Genomic DNA, 19,640 nt, shown 5'->3' on the forward strand with positions numbered 1-19,640 from the left:
AGTAGTAGAATCTCTACCTGATTACTACTGGAAGCACGACTGTTTTCCTACTGAACACTACAAAACTCTACTTGAGTAGTGCATCTTGAGTAGTGCATACATTATACATTTACTATACAATTCCTACAATTCCTAGATTTTGTATAGTAATTCAGTAGTATTTTATCATGGGGGATGTGAATTGGGTGGCTGTCCTTAATGTTCTTCTTGGCCTTCTATGACACCGGGTGCTGTAGATGTCATGGAGGGCAGGCAGTGTGCCCCTGGAGTGTTTGCGGGTGGTGCAGTTGCCGTGCCAGGTGGTGATACAGCCCGACAGACGTTTCTCGATGGTGCATCTGTAGAAGTTTGTGAGGGTCTTGGGGGCCAAGCTGAATTTCTTCAGCTTCCTGAGGTTGAAGAGGTGCTCTTGCGCCTTCTTCACCAGAGTGTCAGTGTGGAGGGACCATTTCAGGTCCTCAGTGAGGAACTTGAAACATTTTACCCTCTCCACTGCAGCCCTGTAGATGTGTATGAGGGCATGCTCTCTCTGCTGTGTCCTATAGCTACTCTTTTACCGACAGGTACTGTTCTGGGGATAGATCACTGTCATCCTGAGATCTCACAGCACACATAGCCTAACCCATACACATCAGTCTACACATCGCTCTCTCTCGGTCTCTCTCGCTTTTGCTGAAGACATAACGGTCTGACTAAAAAAGATGGGTAGTGAATTGATGTAGTTCCATTGACAAAGGGGCAGATAAGGGGGGTGGGTAAGTTGTTGTATGTACTAGAGCTACTGCACATTTCCTGAAATGCACCTTGACCACACCCTGTCCCCCTATTTGACTGTGGGTGTCGATAAACGAGATGCATCAAGAAACACCAGAATGACACATGTTCCAACTGACTTATGCAGTTAAATCAAAGCTAGCCTATTCTGATATTTCACAGGCTCTACATGAGTTTACCTGGATGTGCCTTGCAATCACTCTTTCTCCTGTGAAGGACACACACACAAACACACACACTATACAGCAGCAGTGCCACCATCTGGCAGTTTTCTATACTGTATCTGTAACATTGCTACATAACACTGCCAATTTTCTAGTTTTGGGAATACAAATAATGATGTGTTTGCTGGTGTTTCACCCAGGTCAGTACAAATGGTTCATTCATGTCAATCTGCATTATCAAACATGTCCTGTGATTGTTCCCTATTGTCTTTTGCAGTCTTATGATTGAGATTGTATCATTCAATCAATGCTCCTGGCTTCCGTGTGGCACAGCGGTCTAAGGCACTGCATCTCAGTGCTATAAATTTCACTACAGACCCTGGTTTGATTCCAGGCTGTATCACAACCGGCCGTGATTGGGAATCTCATAGGGCAACACACAATTGGCCCAGGGTTGTTTGAGTTTGGCTGGTGTAGGCCGTCATTGTAAATAAGAATGTGTTCTTAACTGACTTGCCTAAATAAAACTATTGTTACTACACTTCTTCCCAACCACTGAATATTCATCAACCCTCCACACAAAAATGATACTGCTAGTGGGCTGTAGCCTATATAAAATTCTCTCTTGGACGAGTACAGGGCTAGCCTATCCCTACAGAAAGTTTTGTGGAAAAAAATACTGGTGAAAAGGAAATTGGCAAGAGGGTGGAACTAATTAGTGCAAGAAAGAACGTTTTTCCTGGCGATAAACCTTTTCATCTAAATGAAAAATGTGGACTATGTATGTGACAATACATGTAGCCTAATGTGCAACAAGTGGGTAATTTGAGAGAGATGAAGGTAGCTGAGCATTCAAGCTCGACACACTCGACATTCTATTGATGAGAATCCATGGGAGTTGTGAGCGGGTCTTTATCCCGGTATTTGACGGACCGGAAATTGTTTAGAACGCGGTGTAAATGCTGCCGAGTGCCGGGGTTCCACTAGATAGCAGAGCCACAAAGTCAAAATGTTTATATGTAAGAATTCATGAAAACAAAAATGAGCTTTTTGGTCTTAATTTAAGGTTAGGGTTAGGCATAATGTTTGCAATGTAGTTAAGGTTAGGTTTAAAATCATATTTTAATAAGATAAATTGTAGGAATAGGCGGGGTTTACGACTTTGTGGCTGTGGTAACTAGTGACGACCCGAGTGCCGGGAGATGCTCTCGTCGCAAGAGAAAACAAGCAGAGCAGCAGAAACATAAAATCCCAGAATCGAGGCCTATCGTGACAGGTAAGGAAGATTTGCAAAAATGTTTGTGTAGTTGCTGTTTCTATAGAGGTTGGAGTTTGTTGAAGTACTTTTAATGTAAAGTTAGTAGCTGACGATGCTATCAACCAGAGATGCTAGCCAACTGATTAACGTTAGCTGTCTAGCCTAGCGCATTTTTCTGGGCGGTGGGTACCATAGCAACCGCTTAAGAAACAGGCATTATTCATGTAACTAGCAGCCAGACATGCTAACCAAGACGTGGCATTGAGATTAAACACTTGCATCTACAATGTTTGCAACCGATATGATTTAGAAAAGCATCGTTAGTAGTAATATTTTATGTTCCTTACTATTTTGTTGATGTTAACCAACTGTCACTGTTTTCCTTGGGTAGCTAACGCTACTTAAAAGCAATTGGCTAATAGTTAGCTTGTCAGTTGCCAGGCTGGTCAGACAGCTATCTCAAAGATGGAAGAAGGGTTAGTTACCAGTATTTGTGGCTAACTTTAGCATGGCTAGCTAGCTAGCTAGTGGCTGAGCTTAGTTAGCTAGCATGTGCAAACAAGCTAGCTAACAAAGTAGCTAGCCATCCGACTAACGTCAATTATAACTACTGTAGCTAGCTAACACGTTCATTTATGCTAACCAAAGATGATCTGCGCCAACGTAACGTTAGTGCAGGTTACAACCCCCAAGAAGATTTTTTTTTTTTTGGGGGGGGGTGATTTTAAAACAACCCATTCTGTTACCAAACTTTGCATCTGAAAAGTGTCAAATCTGACTCTCAGCATCATTCTGTTATCATGGAATTGCCCTAGAGCTAATGTAGCTAGCTGGTTATATGCTCACACTTTTGGTGGGGGTTGTAACCTGTACTACATTAACACAGATAATCTTTGGTTAGCACAGATGAAAGTGTTCGCTAGCTAGCTATGTCTTTGACTTTAGTCAGATGGCTAGCTAGTTAGCATCATTCTGTTACCGTGGCCACAGACAGTATAGGCTTCGTCCATGGTTTTGAAGGACTTGATAAGGAAGTGTTAAATAAAAGGCCATTGCCCCTCTCACTCCATTTCATTGGTGATTCTCACGAACCTTTCACTTGACAAAAAAATCATCTTGGAATAGTAATATTAGGTTCTGTATTTATTTTTCATAATTATGTTTATTGATCAGATATTATGCATTTTATCACAATCTCCAGAACCAACGTTACCAATGCAATAATGCTCATTATTTTACTGCAACAGTGTAAGTTAAACTATTAAGAAAATAAATTTTTAATATTTCTTTACATTGCTCAACTAATGCAAAGGCCTCAATTAAACAACATTGAAAACAAGTATATTTCAAATTAAATTACAATTCATTTGTAATTTCTCATTACCGAAACCTTTTCTGAATGTTAATTTTTTCTTCATTACTTGTGTATGTATACATGTTAGTTTTATATCAGACTATCAGATTAAGTCAACATTATTAAAGTATGTTTTATTTTTCATATTATTTCCCCAAAATTGGTGCATTACAGTAATGATAAGAATGTTTCGGTATTGATAGTTTGCCATTGGGCTCTATATTAGAGATTCATTAACCCAAAACATCAAACTGTGTTGTTTGATAATCTCAAACGAGTTGTATAATACTAAAATCACTGATCTTAATGCAACTGACTAGCATAAATATAAGTACTGTAATTATGGGCAATTACAGTATTTTCAAAAGTAAACTTAAGCATAAAGTGACTTCTTTTGAAAAAGTAAATTCTCCCAGGTCTTCACAGATAATGTGGTATTAGGATGTGGATATGTGTGGTTCTAAAGTATTATAGATGGGATCCTGTGGGCAAATGGCATAACATGATATGCCTATAAAGTATCTAAATATACTGTTTTGGGATATCAAACAGTATAGGTACGGTGGCTTGCGAAAGTATTCACCCCCTTGGCATTTTTGCTATCTTGTTGCCTTACAACTTGGAATTAAAATAGATTTTTTGGGGAGTTTATCATCTGATTTACACATCATGCCTACCACTTTCAAAATATTTTTCCTTGTGAAACAAACAGGAAATAAGACCAAAAAAACTGAACTTGAGCGTGCATAACTATTCACCCCCCCAAAGTCAATACTTTTTAGAGTCACCTTTTGCAGCAATTACAGCTGAAAGTAATCTTGGGGTATGTCTCTATAAGCTTGGCACATCTAGCAACTGGGATTTGTTTTCTCCCATTCTTCAAGGCAAAACTGCTCCAGCTCCTTCAAGTTGGATGGGTTCTGCTGGTCACACAGATTCTCAATTGGATTGAGGTCTGGGCTTTGACTAGGCTATTCCAAGACATTTAAATGTTTCCTCTTAAACCACTTGTGTGTTGCTTTAGCAGTATGCTTAGGGTCATTGTCCTGCTGGAAGGTGAACCTCCATACCAGTCTCAAATCTGGAAGACTGAAACCGGTTTCCCTCAAGAATTTCCCTGTATCTAGCGCCATCCTTCAATTCTGACCAGTTTCGCAGTCCCTGCTGATGAAAAACATCCCCACAACATGATGATACTGCCACCACCATTCTTCACTGGGATGGTGTTCTTGGAGTGATGAGGGATGTTGGGTTTGCGCCAGACATAGCGTTTTCCTTGATGGCCAAAAAGCCCAATTTTAGTCTCATCTGACCAGAGTACCTTCTTCCATATGTTTGGGGAGTCTTCCACATGCCTTTTGGTGAACACCAAATGCGTTTGCTTATTTTTTTTCTTTAATCAATGGCTTTTTTCTGGCCACTCTTCCGTAAAGCCCAGCTCTGTGAAGTGTGCAGCTTAAAGTGGTCCTATGGACAGATACTCCAATCTCTGCAGTGGAGCTTTGCAACTCCTTCAGGGTTATCTTTGGATTTATCAGTGGTGACTGTTACCTAGCCTCAGTGCAGTGGGCAGCTGGGAGGAGGTGCTCTTGTTCTCCATGGACTTTACAGTGTCCCAGAACTTTTTGGAGTTAGAGCTACAGGATGCAAATTTCTGCTTGAAAAAGCTGGCCTTTGCTTTTCTGACTGACTGCGTGTATTGGTTCCTGACTTCCCTGAACAGTTGCATATCGCGGGGACTATTCGATGTTATTGCAGTCCGCCACAGGATGTTTTTGTGCTGGTCGAGGGCAGTCAGGTCTGGAGTGAACCAAGGGCTATATCTGTTCTTAGTTCTGCATTTTTTTTTTTTGAACGGAGCATGCTTATCTAAGATGTTGAGGAAGTCACTTCTAAAGAAAGGCATCCTCAACTGACGGGATGAGGTCAATATCCTTTCAGGATACCCGGGCCAGGTCGATTAGAAAGGCCTGCCCGCAGAAGTGTTTTAGGGAGCGTTTGACAGTGATGAGGGGTGGTAGTTTGACTGCGGGCCCGTAGCGGATACAGGCAATGAGGCAGTGATCGCTGAGATCCTGGTTGAAGACAGCGGTGTATTTGGAGGGCCAGTTGGTCAGGATAACGTCTATGAGCGTGCCCTTGTTTACAGATTTAGGGTTGTACCTGGTGGGTTCCTTGATGATTTGTGTGAGATTGAGGGCATCTAGCTTAGATTGTAGGACTGCCGGGGTGTTAAGCATATCCCAGTTTAGGTCACCTAACAGAACAAACTCTGAAGCTAGATGGGAGGCGATCAATTCACAAATGGTGTCCAGGGCACAGCTGGGAGCTGAGGGTGGTCGGTAGCAGGCAGCAACAGTGAGAGACTTATTTCTGGAGAGTAATTTTTAAAATTAGTAGTTTGAACTGTTTGGGTATGAGCCAGCATAGATAGTAATGTCATACTTTCCAGGTCATCTCTGCAGTAGAACTGCCAAAGGGGGCGGAGTTGCAGTCTATCTTGGCAGAAAATGTTATAGTTTGGTATGGAAATCTCAGAATTTTTGGTGGCCTTCCTAAGCCAGGATTCAGACACGGCAAGGACATCAGGGTTGGCAGAGTGTGCTAAAGCAGTGAGTAAAACAAACTTAGGGAGGAGGCTTCTGATGTTGACATGCAGGGCCTGGGTTTACCTCCACATCACCCGCGGAACAAAGGAGGAGTAGTATGAGGGTGCGGCTAAAGGCTATCAAAACTGGTCGCCTAGAGCGTTGCATTAAGGAGAAGTATATCTCTAATTCCATGTATAACACTTGTATTTTCATCAACATTTATGATGAGTATTTCTGTAAATGAATATGGCTCTCTGCAAAATCACAGCATGTTTTAGAACTACTGAACGTAGTAACGCGCCAATGTACAATTACTTTATTTGATATAGATATGCACTTTATCGAACAAAACATACATGTATTTTGTAACATGAAGTCCTATGAGTGTCATCTGATGATCATCAAAGGTTAGTGATTCATTTTATATTTTTATCTCTATTTGTGCTTTTTGTGACTCCTCTCTTTGGCTGGAAAAATGGCTGTGTTTTTCTGTGGCTTGGTGGTGACCTGACAATCGTTTGTGGTGCTTTCGGTGTAAAGCCTTTTTGAAATCACACTGTGGCTGTATTAATGAGAATTTTATCTTTAAAATGGTGTAAAATACTTGTATGCTTGAGGAATTTTAATTATGAGATTTGTTGTTTTGAATTTGTCGCCCTGCACTTTCACTGGCTGTTGTTGAGGTGGGACGCTACCGTCCCAGAGAGGTTAAACGGAACCCAAACCGGCATTAAATTGGAGACAGGTCGAAAAGCATTAAACATGTATGGCAATTTAGCTAGTTAGCTTGCACTTTCTAGCTACTTTGTCCTATTTAGCTAGCTGTTGCTAGCTCATTTGTCCTGGGATATAAACATTGAGTTATTTTACCTGAAATGCACAAGGTCCTCTACTCTGACAATTAATCCACACACAAAGCGGTCAACCGACTCATTTCTAGTCATCTCTCCTCTTTCCAGGCTTTTTCATCTTTGAACTTATATGGTGATTGGCATCTACACTTTCATAGTATTACCATGACAACCGGCAAAACAGTTCGTCTTTCAATCACCCACCAATGAGACGGCACGTGGGTACCTGCTTCTATAAGTCAATGAGGAGATGGGAGAGACAGGACTTGCAGCGCGATCTGTGTCAGAAATAGGAACGACTTCTATTTTAGCACTTGACAACGCAGACGCTCGTTGGCACAATAATTGAATAATATATATGCCTACATTTATTTTGCAACTCTTGCGTCGGTGTGGTCAGCCTATTAGTGTATGTACATTTCTGACCGACTGGAATTGTGATACAGTGAAATCTTGTCTGTAAACAATAGTTGGAAAAATGACTTGTGTCATGCACAAAGTAGATGTCCTAACCAACTTGCCAAAACTATACTTTGTTAACAAGAAATTTGTGGAGTGTTTGAAAAACTAGTTTATTTAAATATATATATATGAGATCATGTGACACTTAGATTGCACACAGGTGGACTTAATATTTAACTCATTATCTGACTTTTGAAGGTAATTGGTCGCACCAGGTCTTATTTAGGGGCTACATAGCAAAGCGGGTAAAAACATATTCACGCACCACTTTACTCTTCTTTTATTTATTTATTTTTTGAAACAATTTTTTTTTTTTTCACTTCACCAATTTGGACTATTTTGTGTATGTCCATGACATGAAATCCAAATGACAGGTTATAATTTAGCAAGGAAAATGCTAAGGGGGTTGAATACTTTTGCAAGGCACTGTATGTGCTAAAACAGGTACACATCAAAATGGTGGATATCCTCCTTTTTAAGTGGTGGGGTTGCTCTTTGCTGAAACACAAACTCCAGATCGTGGCTTTATGTAAATTAAATGTGGTTTATACACCCATATTTCTTGATGACTCCTACTTAATCAAATAACTAATGTTTTACAAAAAAATCTATAATGGGTGTAAGCAGTGGTCCTAGTAAGTAATTAAATTTACTAGCGCACCCATTGACTGTACATTAGAATTAGTTTATTATCAATACCGAAATGAAGGGTCTCCTGATCAAAACAGACCTAAAAATGTTTCGGTAATGAGAGCGAGCCCCTTAGCTCAGCCTGCAAGTAATAGAAGACAGCCATTTATAAGTTAGAAAATAATTGACCACATAAGAGGTCGACCGATTATGATTTTTCAACACCGATACTGATTTATTGGAGGACCAAAAAAGCCGATACCAATTAATCGGCCGTTTTTGTTTTTTACATTTATGTAATAATGACAATTACAACAATACTGAATGAACACTTGTTTTAACTTAATATAAAACATCAATACAATCAATTTAGCCTCAAGTAAATAATGAAACATGTTCAATTTTGTTTAAATAATGCAAAAAGTGTTGGAGAAGAAAGTAAAAGTGCAATATGTGCTATGTAAGAAACCTAACATTTCAGTTCCTTGCTCAGAACATGAGAACATATGAAAGCTGGTGGTTCCTTTTAACATGAGTCTTCAATATTCCCAGGTAAGAAGTTTTAGGTTGTAGTTATTTATAGGAATTGTAGGACTATTTCCCTCTATACCATTTGTATTTCATTAATCTTTGACTATTAGATGTTCCTATAGGCACTTTATTGCCAGTGTAACAGTATAGCTTCCGTCTCGCTCCTCCTTGGGCTCGACCCAGAAACACAACGACAACAGCCACCATCGAAGCAGCGTTACCCATGCAGAGCAAGGGGAACAACCGTCATAAACAGCTCAATGCTTGGCGCACAACGAAGAGTTGTTGGCAAAACGCACGATAGTGCTGTTTGAATGACTGTTTACGCGCCTGCTTCTGCCTACCACCGCTCAGTCAGATACTTAGATACTCGTATGCTCAGGCAGATTATATGCAACGCAGGACACGCTAGATAATATCTAGTAATATCATCAACCATGTGTAGTTAACTAGTGATTATGATTGTTTTTTATAAGATAAGTTTAATGCTAGCTAGCAACTTACCTTGGCTTACTGCATTCGCGTAACAGGCAGTCTCCTTGTGGAGTGCAACGAGAGAGAGGCAGGTCGTTATTGCGTTGGACTAGTTGAATCCCCCGAGCTGACAAGTTGAACATCTGTCGTTCTGCCCGTGAACGAGGCAGTTAACCCCACCGTTCCTAGGCCGCCATTGAAAGAATGTGTTCTTAACTGACTTGCCTAGTTAAATAAAGGTATTTAAAAAACGGCAAATCGGCGCCCAAAAATACAGATTTCCGATTGTTATGAAAACTTGAAATCGGCCCTGATTAATCAGCCATACCGATTTTTAATCAGTCAACCTCTAGACCACATCACTGAAGCCCATTCATGCCTCCATTTAGGTAATTAATGGAACTCCATGTTTTTCCCAATTTGAGCTTTTTTAGCCATTTCGGTAATGAGAAGGTCATGTGTAGTAAAGGCGTTTTGAGAATAAGATCCTCATTCTGAAGGCGTATAAATTAAGAAATTAAATGAACTTGTGCTCATCTAAGGATATCCACGATGCATCATTGGAGTTTTGGGCCTCCCGGGTGGCGCAGTGGTAAAGGGCGCTGTACTGCAGCGCCAGCTGTGCCACCAGAGACTCTGGGTTCGTGCTCAGGCTCTGTCGTAACCGGCTGCGACCGGGAGGTCCGTGGGGCGACGCACAATTGGCCTAGCGTCGCCCGGGTTAGGGAGGGTTTGGCCGGTAGGGATATCCTTGTCTCATCGCGCACCGGCGGGCCGGGCGCAGTGAGCACTAACCAAGGTTGCCAGGTGCACAGTGTTTCCTCTGACACATGCGCGCTGTGTTAAGAAGCAGTGCGGCTTGGTTGGGTTGTGTATCGGAGGACGCATAACTTTCAACCTTCATCTCTCCCGAGCCCGTATGGGAGTTGTAGCGATGAGACAAGATTGCAGCTACCAAAAAACAATTGGATACCACGAAATTGGGGGAAAAAAGGGGTAAAAAAATGAAATACAATTATTGGAGTTTTTACAGCAACTTCAAAAAGTGATACGGTAATAAGAAACACATCCACAAACTATATTTATTACATAAAACAGTCATGTAAACTGATACTAGTTTACCATTTTTATGATTTATGGACAAACTGTGTTTTATTCAAATAAAAAAAACTAGTAAAATTGGATAAAATGACCTAATCTAGATGCATTTCGGTAATGAGAATTTGGGGTGAAAATGTCAAATATATTTTTAAATAAGCCACTGTGCCATAAACTAGGCATCTTAGTCTTCAGAATGATAGTTGCAGATGCATCATGGGTTTTCTAACTCAATTTGGCTACCCGTCTGCTGAAATTGCTGGACTTCGCTCAGAGGGTCAGTTGCACTTCATGAATTTTAAGCTACTATGCATTTCCTGGAATTGTGTCGTTGTGTTTACAGTGTGAAGAACTGTGATTTTTAGAGGTTCTCCTCTACCTGTTTGTTTTTCCGTCAGTTAACTGGTGTTAGAATGGATGACGACTGCAATGGCCGTCCCTACATGTCAGGTAAGTGTATGGAGGGCAGGGCATGGACAGTCCTTTGTAAACTCAGCAAAAAAAACAAACGTCGCTTTTTCAGGACCCTGTCTTTCGAAGATAATTTGTAAGAATCCAAATAACTTCACAGATCTTCATTGTAAAGGAGTTAAACAAGGTTTCCCATGCTTTTTCAATGAACCATAAACAATTAATGAACATGCACCTGTGGAACGGTCGTTAAGACACTAACCGCTTACAGACTGTTGGCAATTAAGGTCACAGTTATGAAAACTTAGGACAATAAAGAGGCCTTTCTACTGACTCTGGAAAACCCCCAAATGAAAGATGCCTAGGGTCCCTGCTCATCTGCGTGAACGTGCCTTAGGCATGCTGCAAGGAGGCATGAGGACTGCAGATGTGGCCAGGGCAATAAATTGCAATGTCTGTACTGTGAGACGCTTAGACTGCGCTACAGGGAGACGGGATGGACAGCTGATCGTCCTTGTAGTGGCAGACCAAGTGTAACAACACCTGCACAGGATTGGTACATCTGAACATCACACCTGTGGGAGAGGTACAGGATGGCAACAACAACTGCCCGAGTTACACCAGGAACACACAATCCCTCCATCAGTGCTCAGACTGTCCGCAATAGGCTGAGAGAGGCTGCACTGAGGGCTTGTAGGCCTGTTGTAAAGACAGGTCCTCACCAGACATCACCGGCAACTACGTCGCCTATGGGCACAAACCCACCGTTGCTGGACCAGACAGGACTGGCAAAAAGTGCTCTTCTCTGACGAGTCGCGGTTTTGTCTCACCAGGGGTGATGGTCGGATTCAAGTTTATTGTCGAAGGAATGAGCGTTAGAGGCCTGTACGCTGGAGCGGGATCGAGGTGGAGGGTCCATCATGGTCTGGGGCGGTGTATCACAGTATCATCGCACTGAGCTTGTTGTCATTGCAGGCATCTCAATGCTGTGCGTTACAGGGAAGACATCCTCCTCCCTCATGTGGTACCCTTTCTGCAGGCTCATCCTGACATGACCCTTCAGCATGACAATGCCACCAGCCACACTGCTCGTTCTGTGCGTGATTTCCTGCAAGACAGGAATGTTAGTTCTGCCATGGCCAGCGACAAGCCCAGATCTCAATCCCATTGAGCACGTTTGGGACCTGTTGGATCGGAGGGTAAGGGCTAGGGCCATACCCCCCCAGAAATGTCTGGGAACTTGCAGGTGCCTTGGTGGAAGAGTGGGGTAACATCTCACAGCAAGAACTGGCAAATCTGGTGCAGTCCATGAGGAGGAGATGCACTGCAGTACTTAGTATCTGGTGTGGCCACCAGCTGCATTGATACTTACTTTTGACCCCCCCATTCCCCCCTTTGTTCAGGGACACATTATTCCATTTCTGTTAGTCACATGTTGGTGGAACTTGTTTGGTTTGTCTGTTGTTGAATCTTATGTTCATACAAATATTTACACATGTTAAGTTTGCTTAAAATAAATGCAGTTGACAGTGAGGACGTTTCTTTTTTTTGCTGAGTTTATTAGCGGACTTACTGACCTTATGGTTGTGATATTATCGAGATGAATGAACTGTCAGTAGGCCTACATAATTTTGTGTGTGTGGACAGCAGGCAGTGGAGACTCTTCGATGGAGAGGGAGTTTTCAGGGGCCCTTGGAGGCCCCACAGTGAGCACCCCCAACAGCCAGCACACTTCTCCCAGCCGCTCTCTTAGTGGTAAGTTCCAATTTGTCAATTCCTTTGTCATTGTAGTACAAGTACTGAACTTTATTATTCCCAAGGGAGAGTATGGTAGTTGGTTTTATGGCTCAGATGTTTTTGTTTTACTTTAGCAAGCACATCCGTGTTTCTGCTCACATCATATGTCCCTCTCCTGGTCTAAACCCTGTCTCTCTCCAGCCAACTCCATCAAAGTGGAGCTGTACAGTGATGAGGAGCCGGGCCGCGGCACGGGGCCAGAGGATGAGAGAGGGGACAGGGTGGAGGAGGGGGGTTCTGAGCAGGGAGGAGAGGCCGGAGGAGGGGGCTACAGGGAGCTGGCCAGCCCAGAGCCCATGTCACCAGGAGGTGCCATCCGGCTGCCCAACGGAAAACTCAAGTGTGACATCTGTGGGATGATCTGCATCGGGCCCAACGTCCTCATGGTGCACAAACGCAGCCACACAGGTGACTGATCAATTGATTGAGTGATTGATTGATTAGTCCTTTATACAAAAAGATGAGGTTAGTTTGTTGCAAAGATCTGCCCCGAAACCAGGTTGACATTGTAATTTGGGCACGTGTCTGGGAGTGAAACTGATTTCAAACTGGTTTGTACGGAGTCGGGGGTGTAAACTGGTATGTGCCTCCTCCAGGTGAGCGGCCATTCCAGTGTAATCAGTGTGGGGCCTCTTTCACCCAGAAGGGGAACCTGCTGCGTCACATTAAGCTGCACTCGGGGGAGAAGCCTTTTAAATGTCCCTTCTGCAGCTACGCATGCCGCAGACGGGACGCTCTTACAGGCCACCTCCGCACTCACTCGGGTGAGAGGGATATACATACTGTACACACACACACACTTGGGTGAGGAAAAGAGGGTCTGAGTTGAGCATGTCAGTTCCTGAGCAAAAGACGCAGTCCTAGAGTTCTGTATGTATTAAAGGTATGTTGACTTTGTCCCCAGTATCGTCTCCCACAGTGGGGAAGCCCTATAAGTGTAGTTACTGTGGCCGCAGCTACAAGCAGCAGAGCACCCTGGAAGAGCACCGTGAACGCTGCCACAGCTACCTGCAGAGCCTGGAGACACAGCAGCCAGCCAGCGCTCACACTCAAGGTAGTGGAGAAATAACACGTACACACATACTCACACACTGCAAGTTACTGCTTCTATCTATGGTGTGATCATATCTTTTATAGAAGAGGAGCTGAGGGACCTGGAGTTCATGCCTGACAACCTGCTGCAACCTTCCTCAGACAAGATGGCGTTCATCGATCGGCTAGCCCACAGCATCACCAAACGCAAGAGATCCACACCACAGAAATTTGTAGGTAAGCAGTTATTTGGAATTTGTTTATGGGGAGGTGAGCAAAGACACCGCTCACACACAGGTAACACAAAGGGTACAAGATCATTCATGACATCAGGTGTCAGTTTAAAAATAATGAAGACCTACCTGCACATCACTAGTTCCTCCCTATGAGTTGTGGTACCGTGTGATTCCATGCCTATCTGCCCTGCAGGACAAAAGCACATGCGCCTCAGTCTGGCCGACACGCCTTACGAGCTCAGAACCGCCTTCGACAAAGACGGGGTTACGCACCACGGTGGTCTGGAGCAGCCACACTACACTAGCCAGGGAGGAGGGTACCTGGGGGGACAGGGAGTTGGAAGTGGTGGTGGATCTGAAGGCCTCCGACCCCTACGCTTGCCTCTCCCTCACCCCTCTTGCCTGTCGGAGCTCCGGCCGGTCATCAGTTCGGCTCACACCCCCATGGCTACGCTGGGGCCGAGGCTAGACTGCACTGGGGCCGGGGCTGGCCTAGGGTCCACGGGTGTGGGGGGCAGGGAGGCTGCAGAGGGCCACGAGGACCTGCCCCCTGGACGCAGCCACGGCCCGTCACCTAGCAACGGTTGCCAGGACTCCACGGACACAGAGAGCATGCCGGATGAAGTGTTTAGCAGTGTAGCGCCTGCCCTGCCGCTCCACAACAACCACAATCACCACAACGTCCACCACCTCCACTCCAACCACCACCCTCCCCCTCCACCCCTACTGCACCACAGGGGCATGGACAGCCCAAGCCATGCCAAAGACAGGGATGGAGAGAGGGACAGGGAGGAGGGTGGCCACCCTGCTTTCCCCCCTCCCCTGGCCCCAGGCTCCCCCACCTCAAGGCAGGCGTTTCGGGTGGTGGATGGAGAGGGGCACACAGTGCGCTCTTTCCGCTGTGAGCACTGCCGTGTGCTCTTCCTGGACCACGTTATGTTCACAATCCACATGGGCTGCCACGGCTTCCGCCAGCCCTTTGAGTGCAACATCTGTGGCCACCGCAGCCAGGACCGCTATGAGTTCTCCTCCCACATTGTCCGCGGAGAGCACCTGCCAGGCTGAGGCTGGCTGGATGGGCCTCTGTACTTAGGGCTGTTTTTACTCTGAGAGAAGGGCCTGCTTGGGTTTGGTCTGCACTGCATCACAAGAGGGGGTAGAAGGGGAAGGGTAGTAAAAAAAAAAAAAAGAACTGCTTTTTGTAAATGATTTGTACACAAGCATTGATACTGATATCACTTAAACCTCAACTTCAAATAGGCACACTAGAATGGCTCAATTGCGTCACTTAAAAAAAAAGGGAGAATCCTCACTACTCTGAATACACTTTTCAAAAATGTATGAATTCTTGCCAGAAAATGCTAAGATGAAGAGTAAATGCACTTTTCTATCCTCAGAAGTGCCTTTTTCTGGTGTGGTCTGTCTACCTTTCCTCTCTTATCCGGGTAAAAAACCGGGCGCACAAAACAGTGATGCTACTAGCTAGACAATGTGATTTATATCGGACTTTGTTTTCCTCTACTGCACTTTAATCAAGATTTTATCAAAAATTTATAATGCAAAGAAAACAAACAAACAAACAGTTGTCAATGTGCACTTCGTTGTGCTTGAAAGCTGTAGTCAGACATCAGTAGTCGTCTTTAGATGCCATTAGGCTTCCTCGGAATTTGTCCGTTTAACAAAGCCCTATTTGAAAAGCACTTTGAAAAATCCATTCCATTCCCTAACATGCTTAGTCCCTGGTGGTGTGGCAGACAGTGTTGTGTAAGATTGTGTATTTGATGTATAGTAGGTCATGTATTTTAATAACAGTTGCGGTGCAGGCCAGGCCCAGGATCCCAAGTCAAATAGTAAGAAGGATTTGAGGGGTTGGCCTCAAATGAGTGCACTTTCCAATTTCAGTTTGTGTGTGTTGGTTCTTTTGGAAGTTTAGTAAGTTAAATGAGAGCGAGTTGAAGGCTATTATCAGTGTGAATGTTGTGGGGTGGAATGGGGTACAGTATGTTTGTTTTTGTTTAATTTGATTGCTTTTGTTGCACTGAGATATAATTATATTAAACTATTTTATAGAGGTTATTTATGGCCTGCACATTTCTCTGTGCAGTGTGTTGAAAGAAAGAAATATTTTTTTTAAATTCATCTCCACAAAAGGAGAGCCACTGCCACTATTTTGGAGTTGACTTCAACAAAGGGTGGAGATTGTTGGCAATTTTAGAAGGTCCCTGATATCCCAATGTGTTGCTTACTATGAAACAAACCAAAACCAATATTATTTATTTAAGTGAGACTTAAAACAATTGTTGTATATTCATTGTATTGTGCCTTTCATGACATTGACCTTGCTGACAATTCTTGCCAATATACATTTTTCCACCCATAAAGATATCATTGACGTTACATGAAATATCCCAGCTGGCCCTGCTGAATCCAAAATTTCCCTCTACTATAATCACACATTTTAATTTGCAGTCACTAATTTGTTAAGTGGCCTAATGTAGATATAAATTGTATAACATCATCCCAAAAGGAAAGAGACAAAGACATGTTAAAAAAGAGTAACTTTTCATATATGAAAGGTTTAGAAATAAGTACATGTGCATGAGATTGTTTGTTTGTCACCTGCTGCTAAGGCATGAATGTGTGTGTGTGTGTGTGTGTGTGTGTGTGTGTGTGTGTGTGAGACCACAGTTGTCGGTGGTTAGATTGAGAAGGTGATTCTTCAGAAGTGACTTTGAAATGCTTATTTTCGTTCAATGATTTTCTTTCTTTCTCATCAGACGTGTAATTGTTGTTTTTATAGAGAGCACTGACGTTGGTAAACATTTTCCTTGGAATCAGGAAGCATTCAGATCCCTTCAGGCAACTTTGACCAAGGGAACGTGATGAATACACAATTTTTGAATGAAAAGAAACAGTTTGGGCAGTTGTGGACCTACTCTTTTACCCAATCTCTTAGTCTTCATATTGAATGAACTTGGAAGCCTGTAGGATTTATAGTTCTTGATTAGGGCCCAGAGTTTCCCATGGTCAAGCAAAACTCCTGGCCCTACTCATGACACAGATTAAGTATGAGAGACAGGAAAATCTGCTGTGGCTGTGGGATATTTTTTTTTGTTGTTTTAAATAAATGTGAAACTCTTTACCTCAAATGATAATTGCCTCTGTCGGGAGTATGGGTTTGGTGATGTTTGAAATTTTCTGTGGTTAATTTGAAAGTTTTTAAGTTGGTTTTGGCAGCCCTGTATCTTTATTTAATTAATCTTACAAAAAAGGAATGTGCTTTGAAGTGGACTGTATACAAGAAAATGCCTCATCCCAATGTCAGAAAAGACACAATCTTCTTAAACAATTACATAGCACTGAAATTGTACTGAATTACAGGGCATAGTTGCACTTAATCAGTTGCATTAAACTTCATCTGTAATGCTGTTCTAAACGTGTAATGCCTTATGAACGGATATGTAATTACTGTTCAAAGTAGAGAAATTATATATCTAATGTAATCCGAAATGGTTGGATTATTGAATTGACGTGGAAATTCTGCATTGATCGTTTGACGGCAGTTCCTGGAAGAGCAGGTTTAGGTGTCTCCAGATGTGTTTCTGTGTGTAAATCTTGCTATTGTGCCTTTGCCCCCGCGCCCCCTCCCTCCCCCTCTTAGGTTTTCACTGTTTGATGTTGGCTACATCAGATTTGAGGACAGAACACTTGGCCATGGGTCTTGAAAGCTCAATAAACGGTAACACAAATTGATGTCATATGCTAGGTTTCCATCAAATTGGTGAAAGATTTTAATGTGAATATTCAAACATCCGCATAAAGAAAATGTGAATTTACCCGCCAGTGGTGCATTTCCACCAAACTGACTTATTGCAGATATAAATCAGTGCGTGATGACGTAGTGCACAATGTACTTTTTCGCTTAAGTTTATGTACCGAATAAAAAATCTAATGTTCAATGTGTTTCTATCGCACTTTCAATTCTACTGATAGTTTTATCACAAACTGTTACATTAAATAGCAAATGTGCTTATTCTGGTCTTATCACTTGCGCCCTAGCCAACACCTTGCAGTTCAGGTAGGTTAGTCTACAAACATGAGATTATTATGATTTAAGAGTTACAATATTTGTTTGTCAAGCATCGATCACTTCCACCACCCTGTGAAGTTCAGAACTTATTTCATCTGTAACCTAATAAACTGCATGGTTTCCAGAGTCGTAGTGGGAGGACCACACACCGTGTCATCACGTGACTCCCAAGTTTACTTCGATATGATAGTTATATCAATATTTGCGCATAAAGGTGTTTCCACTGCCATTTCTCGCATACATTTTACCAACACAAAATGGTCCCACCATGTCAAAAGAACAAATTCTGTCGCCATTTTATAAAATTGTACTGAAACTTGTTTCCATCACAGCTGTTGTGATTTGTCTTTATACGGTATGACTTTACTCACATAACTGGATGGAAACGTGGTTAGATACATTTGTAATGTTTTGTTTGTTAATTATCAGTGTTAGTTCTAGCCATTTCACATCAGTCACCAATCTGACAACTAGCTACACAGGCAGCCCAATCAAACTAATCAAAAGACCAAATAGTGAAAAGATCAGAATAGGGCTGCCTGTGTAAATGCAGCCTATGGGAGAATCTTAATTGCATACTCCTCCCGTCCTCCTCAAAATCCATTGGAGGAGAAGGTCAGAGGGGAGGGACCTCTGGCTTTCTCATCCAATGGGTTATGAGGAGAGAGAATGCAAGAAGTATGCAACTTCAGGTTCTCCCAGTGACAATGGGGGGTCGATTTAATTGTGCCTGTACAGGCATGTTTTGCACCGGCTGAAAGTTGACTACATTCGATTTGGAACCGGGCTGCCTCTCTGGCATGAGCCAAATGTCCCGACCTGTCCGATTGCAAAGTCGGCTCAAAACAAAAGTTACGTAATTAAGCAGATAAAGTAACGAGAAGGATTCTGTTTTCACATGCGAAAGGGATTGTTTGTGATAACGCTTTGTCCGCCTTACCAATGAACTAGTTTGACAATTTTGAAAATGTATTTTTTGGAAAAGAGCTGTACGATGCACCCTGGCCAGCGTAATAACACTCCCTCATTGACTGTCATTCCACAAATCAGGCTGATGGCACAGCACAAAACTCTGTATCTTGTAGTTGACTCATCTCACAGTTTTAGCTTTAATTTAAAATGTGCCTAGGACTTTACTCAGATCTGTGAATTATGCTGCAAAAACATCTTTGTTCTGTAAACCAAATGGCATGTACAGTTCTTGAATGGAGCTATATTAAAGAGCTTAACTGAATTTATAGCAGATATGTCTGGGCTTTGGTAATAGTGTGAAAAGGCAAATTCAGTGAACCTAACTGGACAAGGGTAATTGGACAGGATGTATCTCATACTTGCCCTGGCTGTGACCAGTACAGTTTATTTCACATGAAATCCATTTAGGACAGAAGTTGAGCAGAAAATCCCTGAGAAGGTAATCCTGGATTTGATTATTTGGATTACAGTTATGCTTTTAAAACCTGGTGCATGAGGTAACAATACTGTTTGCAACACTTTCCTTATTCAGCTTTCTCCAAATAGTCTTGAGGATAAATGATTCAAGCTTATTTTGTATTTCTCCTTAACAACCACCCCAGCTTCAGAGAGAACATTTTATTACTGACGTGCTCTTGTTTTTGTGGTTGCATTTTGCCCTTGTTTGAATGTTTTATTTTTCAAGGTTTCTCTATTGCACTGTGTTTGTGTTCCCTTTGACTTGACTATCTGCTCTGTCACCTTTTCTCCTCCTGCCCCTGTGAATGGTGTGGATTCGCTTTAACTACTGCAGAGCCTTTTTACATGTACCATAATGTAATTAAGTATGTGTAATCAAGATTAAAACTACTGTAAGTTTTGTACTGTATTGGAGAGTCTATTCCAAATAAATACACTTTACTTGGCTGGCTGATA

The 19,640-nt window shown here is 42.6% G+C and overlaps 1 protein-coding gene across 3 annotated transcripts; it reads left to right on the forward strand.

The window, feature by feature from the left end:
* Positions 1 to 1,607: 1,607 nt before the first annotated feature.
* On the forward strand, positions 1,608 to 19,631 carry LOC118388573 (zinc finger protein Eos-like). Of its 3 annotated transcripts, none has more exons than XM_035777777.2 (8): positions 1,608 to 2,214; positions 10,586 to 10,637; positions 12,246 to 12,353; positions 12,537 to 12,803; positions 12,992 to 13,159; positions 13,300 to 13,449; positions 13,533 to 13,664; positions 13,857 to 19,631. In XM_035777777.2, exons 2-8 carry the CDS (start codon positions 10,601 to 10,603, stop codon positions 14,726 to 14,728), a joined length of 1,734 nt encoding a protein of 577 aa, XP_035633670.1. In that variant the 5' UTR covers positions 1,608 to 2,214; positions 10,586 to 10,600; the 3' UTR covers positions 14,729 to 19,631. The 3 variants fall into 3 exon arrangements, with proteins under 3 accessions (XP_035633670.1, XP_035633671.1, XP_035633672.1); XM_035777778.2 differs by having other exon boundaries at positions 1,610 to 2,214; positions 12,249 to 12,353; XM_035777779.2 differs by lacking the exon at positions 12,992 to 13,159 and having other exon boundaries at positions 1,611 to 2,214.
* Positions 19,632 to 19,640: the final 9 nt, after the last annotated feature.

This window comes from Oncorhynchus keta, chromosome 10 (genome assembly GCF_023373465.1).
Source record: "Oncorhynchus keta strain PuntledgeMale-10-30-2019 chromosome 10, Oket_V2, whole genome shotgun sequence".
Taxonomy (NCBI): Eukaryota; Metazoa; Chordata; class Actinopteri; order Salmoniformes; family Salmonidae; genus Oncorhynchus; species Oncorhynchus keta.

What these genes read in the sequence shown, in the direction of transcription:
- LOC118388573 (XM_035777777.2), top strand. Translation starts at nt 10,601, where the DNA reads ATGGATGACGACTGCAATGGCCGTCCCTACATGTCAG. An exon ending in TCCCAGCCGCTCTCTTAGTG is followed by an intron (nt 12,354 to 12,536) that starts GTAAGTTCCAAT and finishes GTCTCTCTCCAG; the next exon opens with CCAACTCCATCAAAGTGGAG. An exon ending in CACACCACAGAAATTTGTAG is followed by an intron (nt 13,665 to 13,856) that starts GTAAGCAGTTAT and finishes TCTGCCCTGCAG; the next exon opens with GACAAAAGCACATGCGCCTC.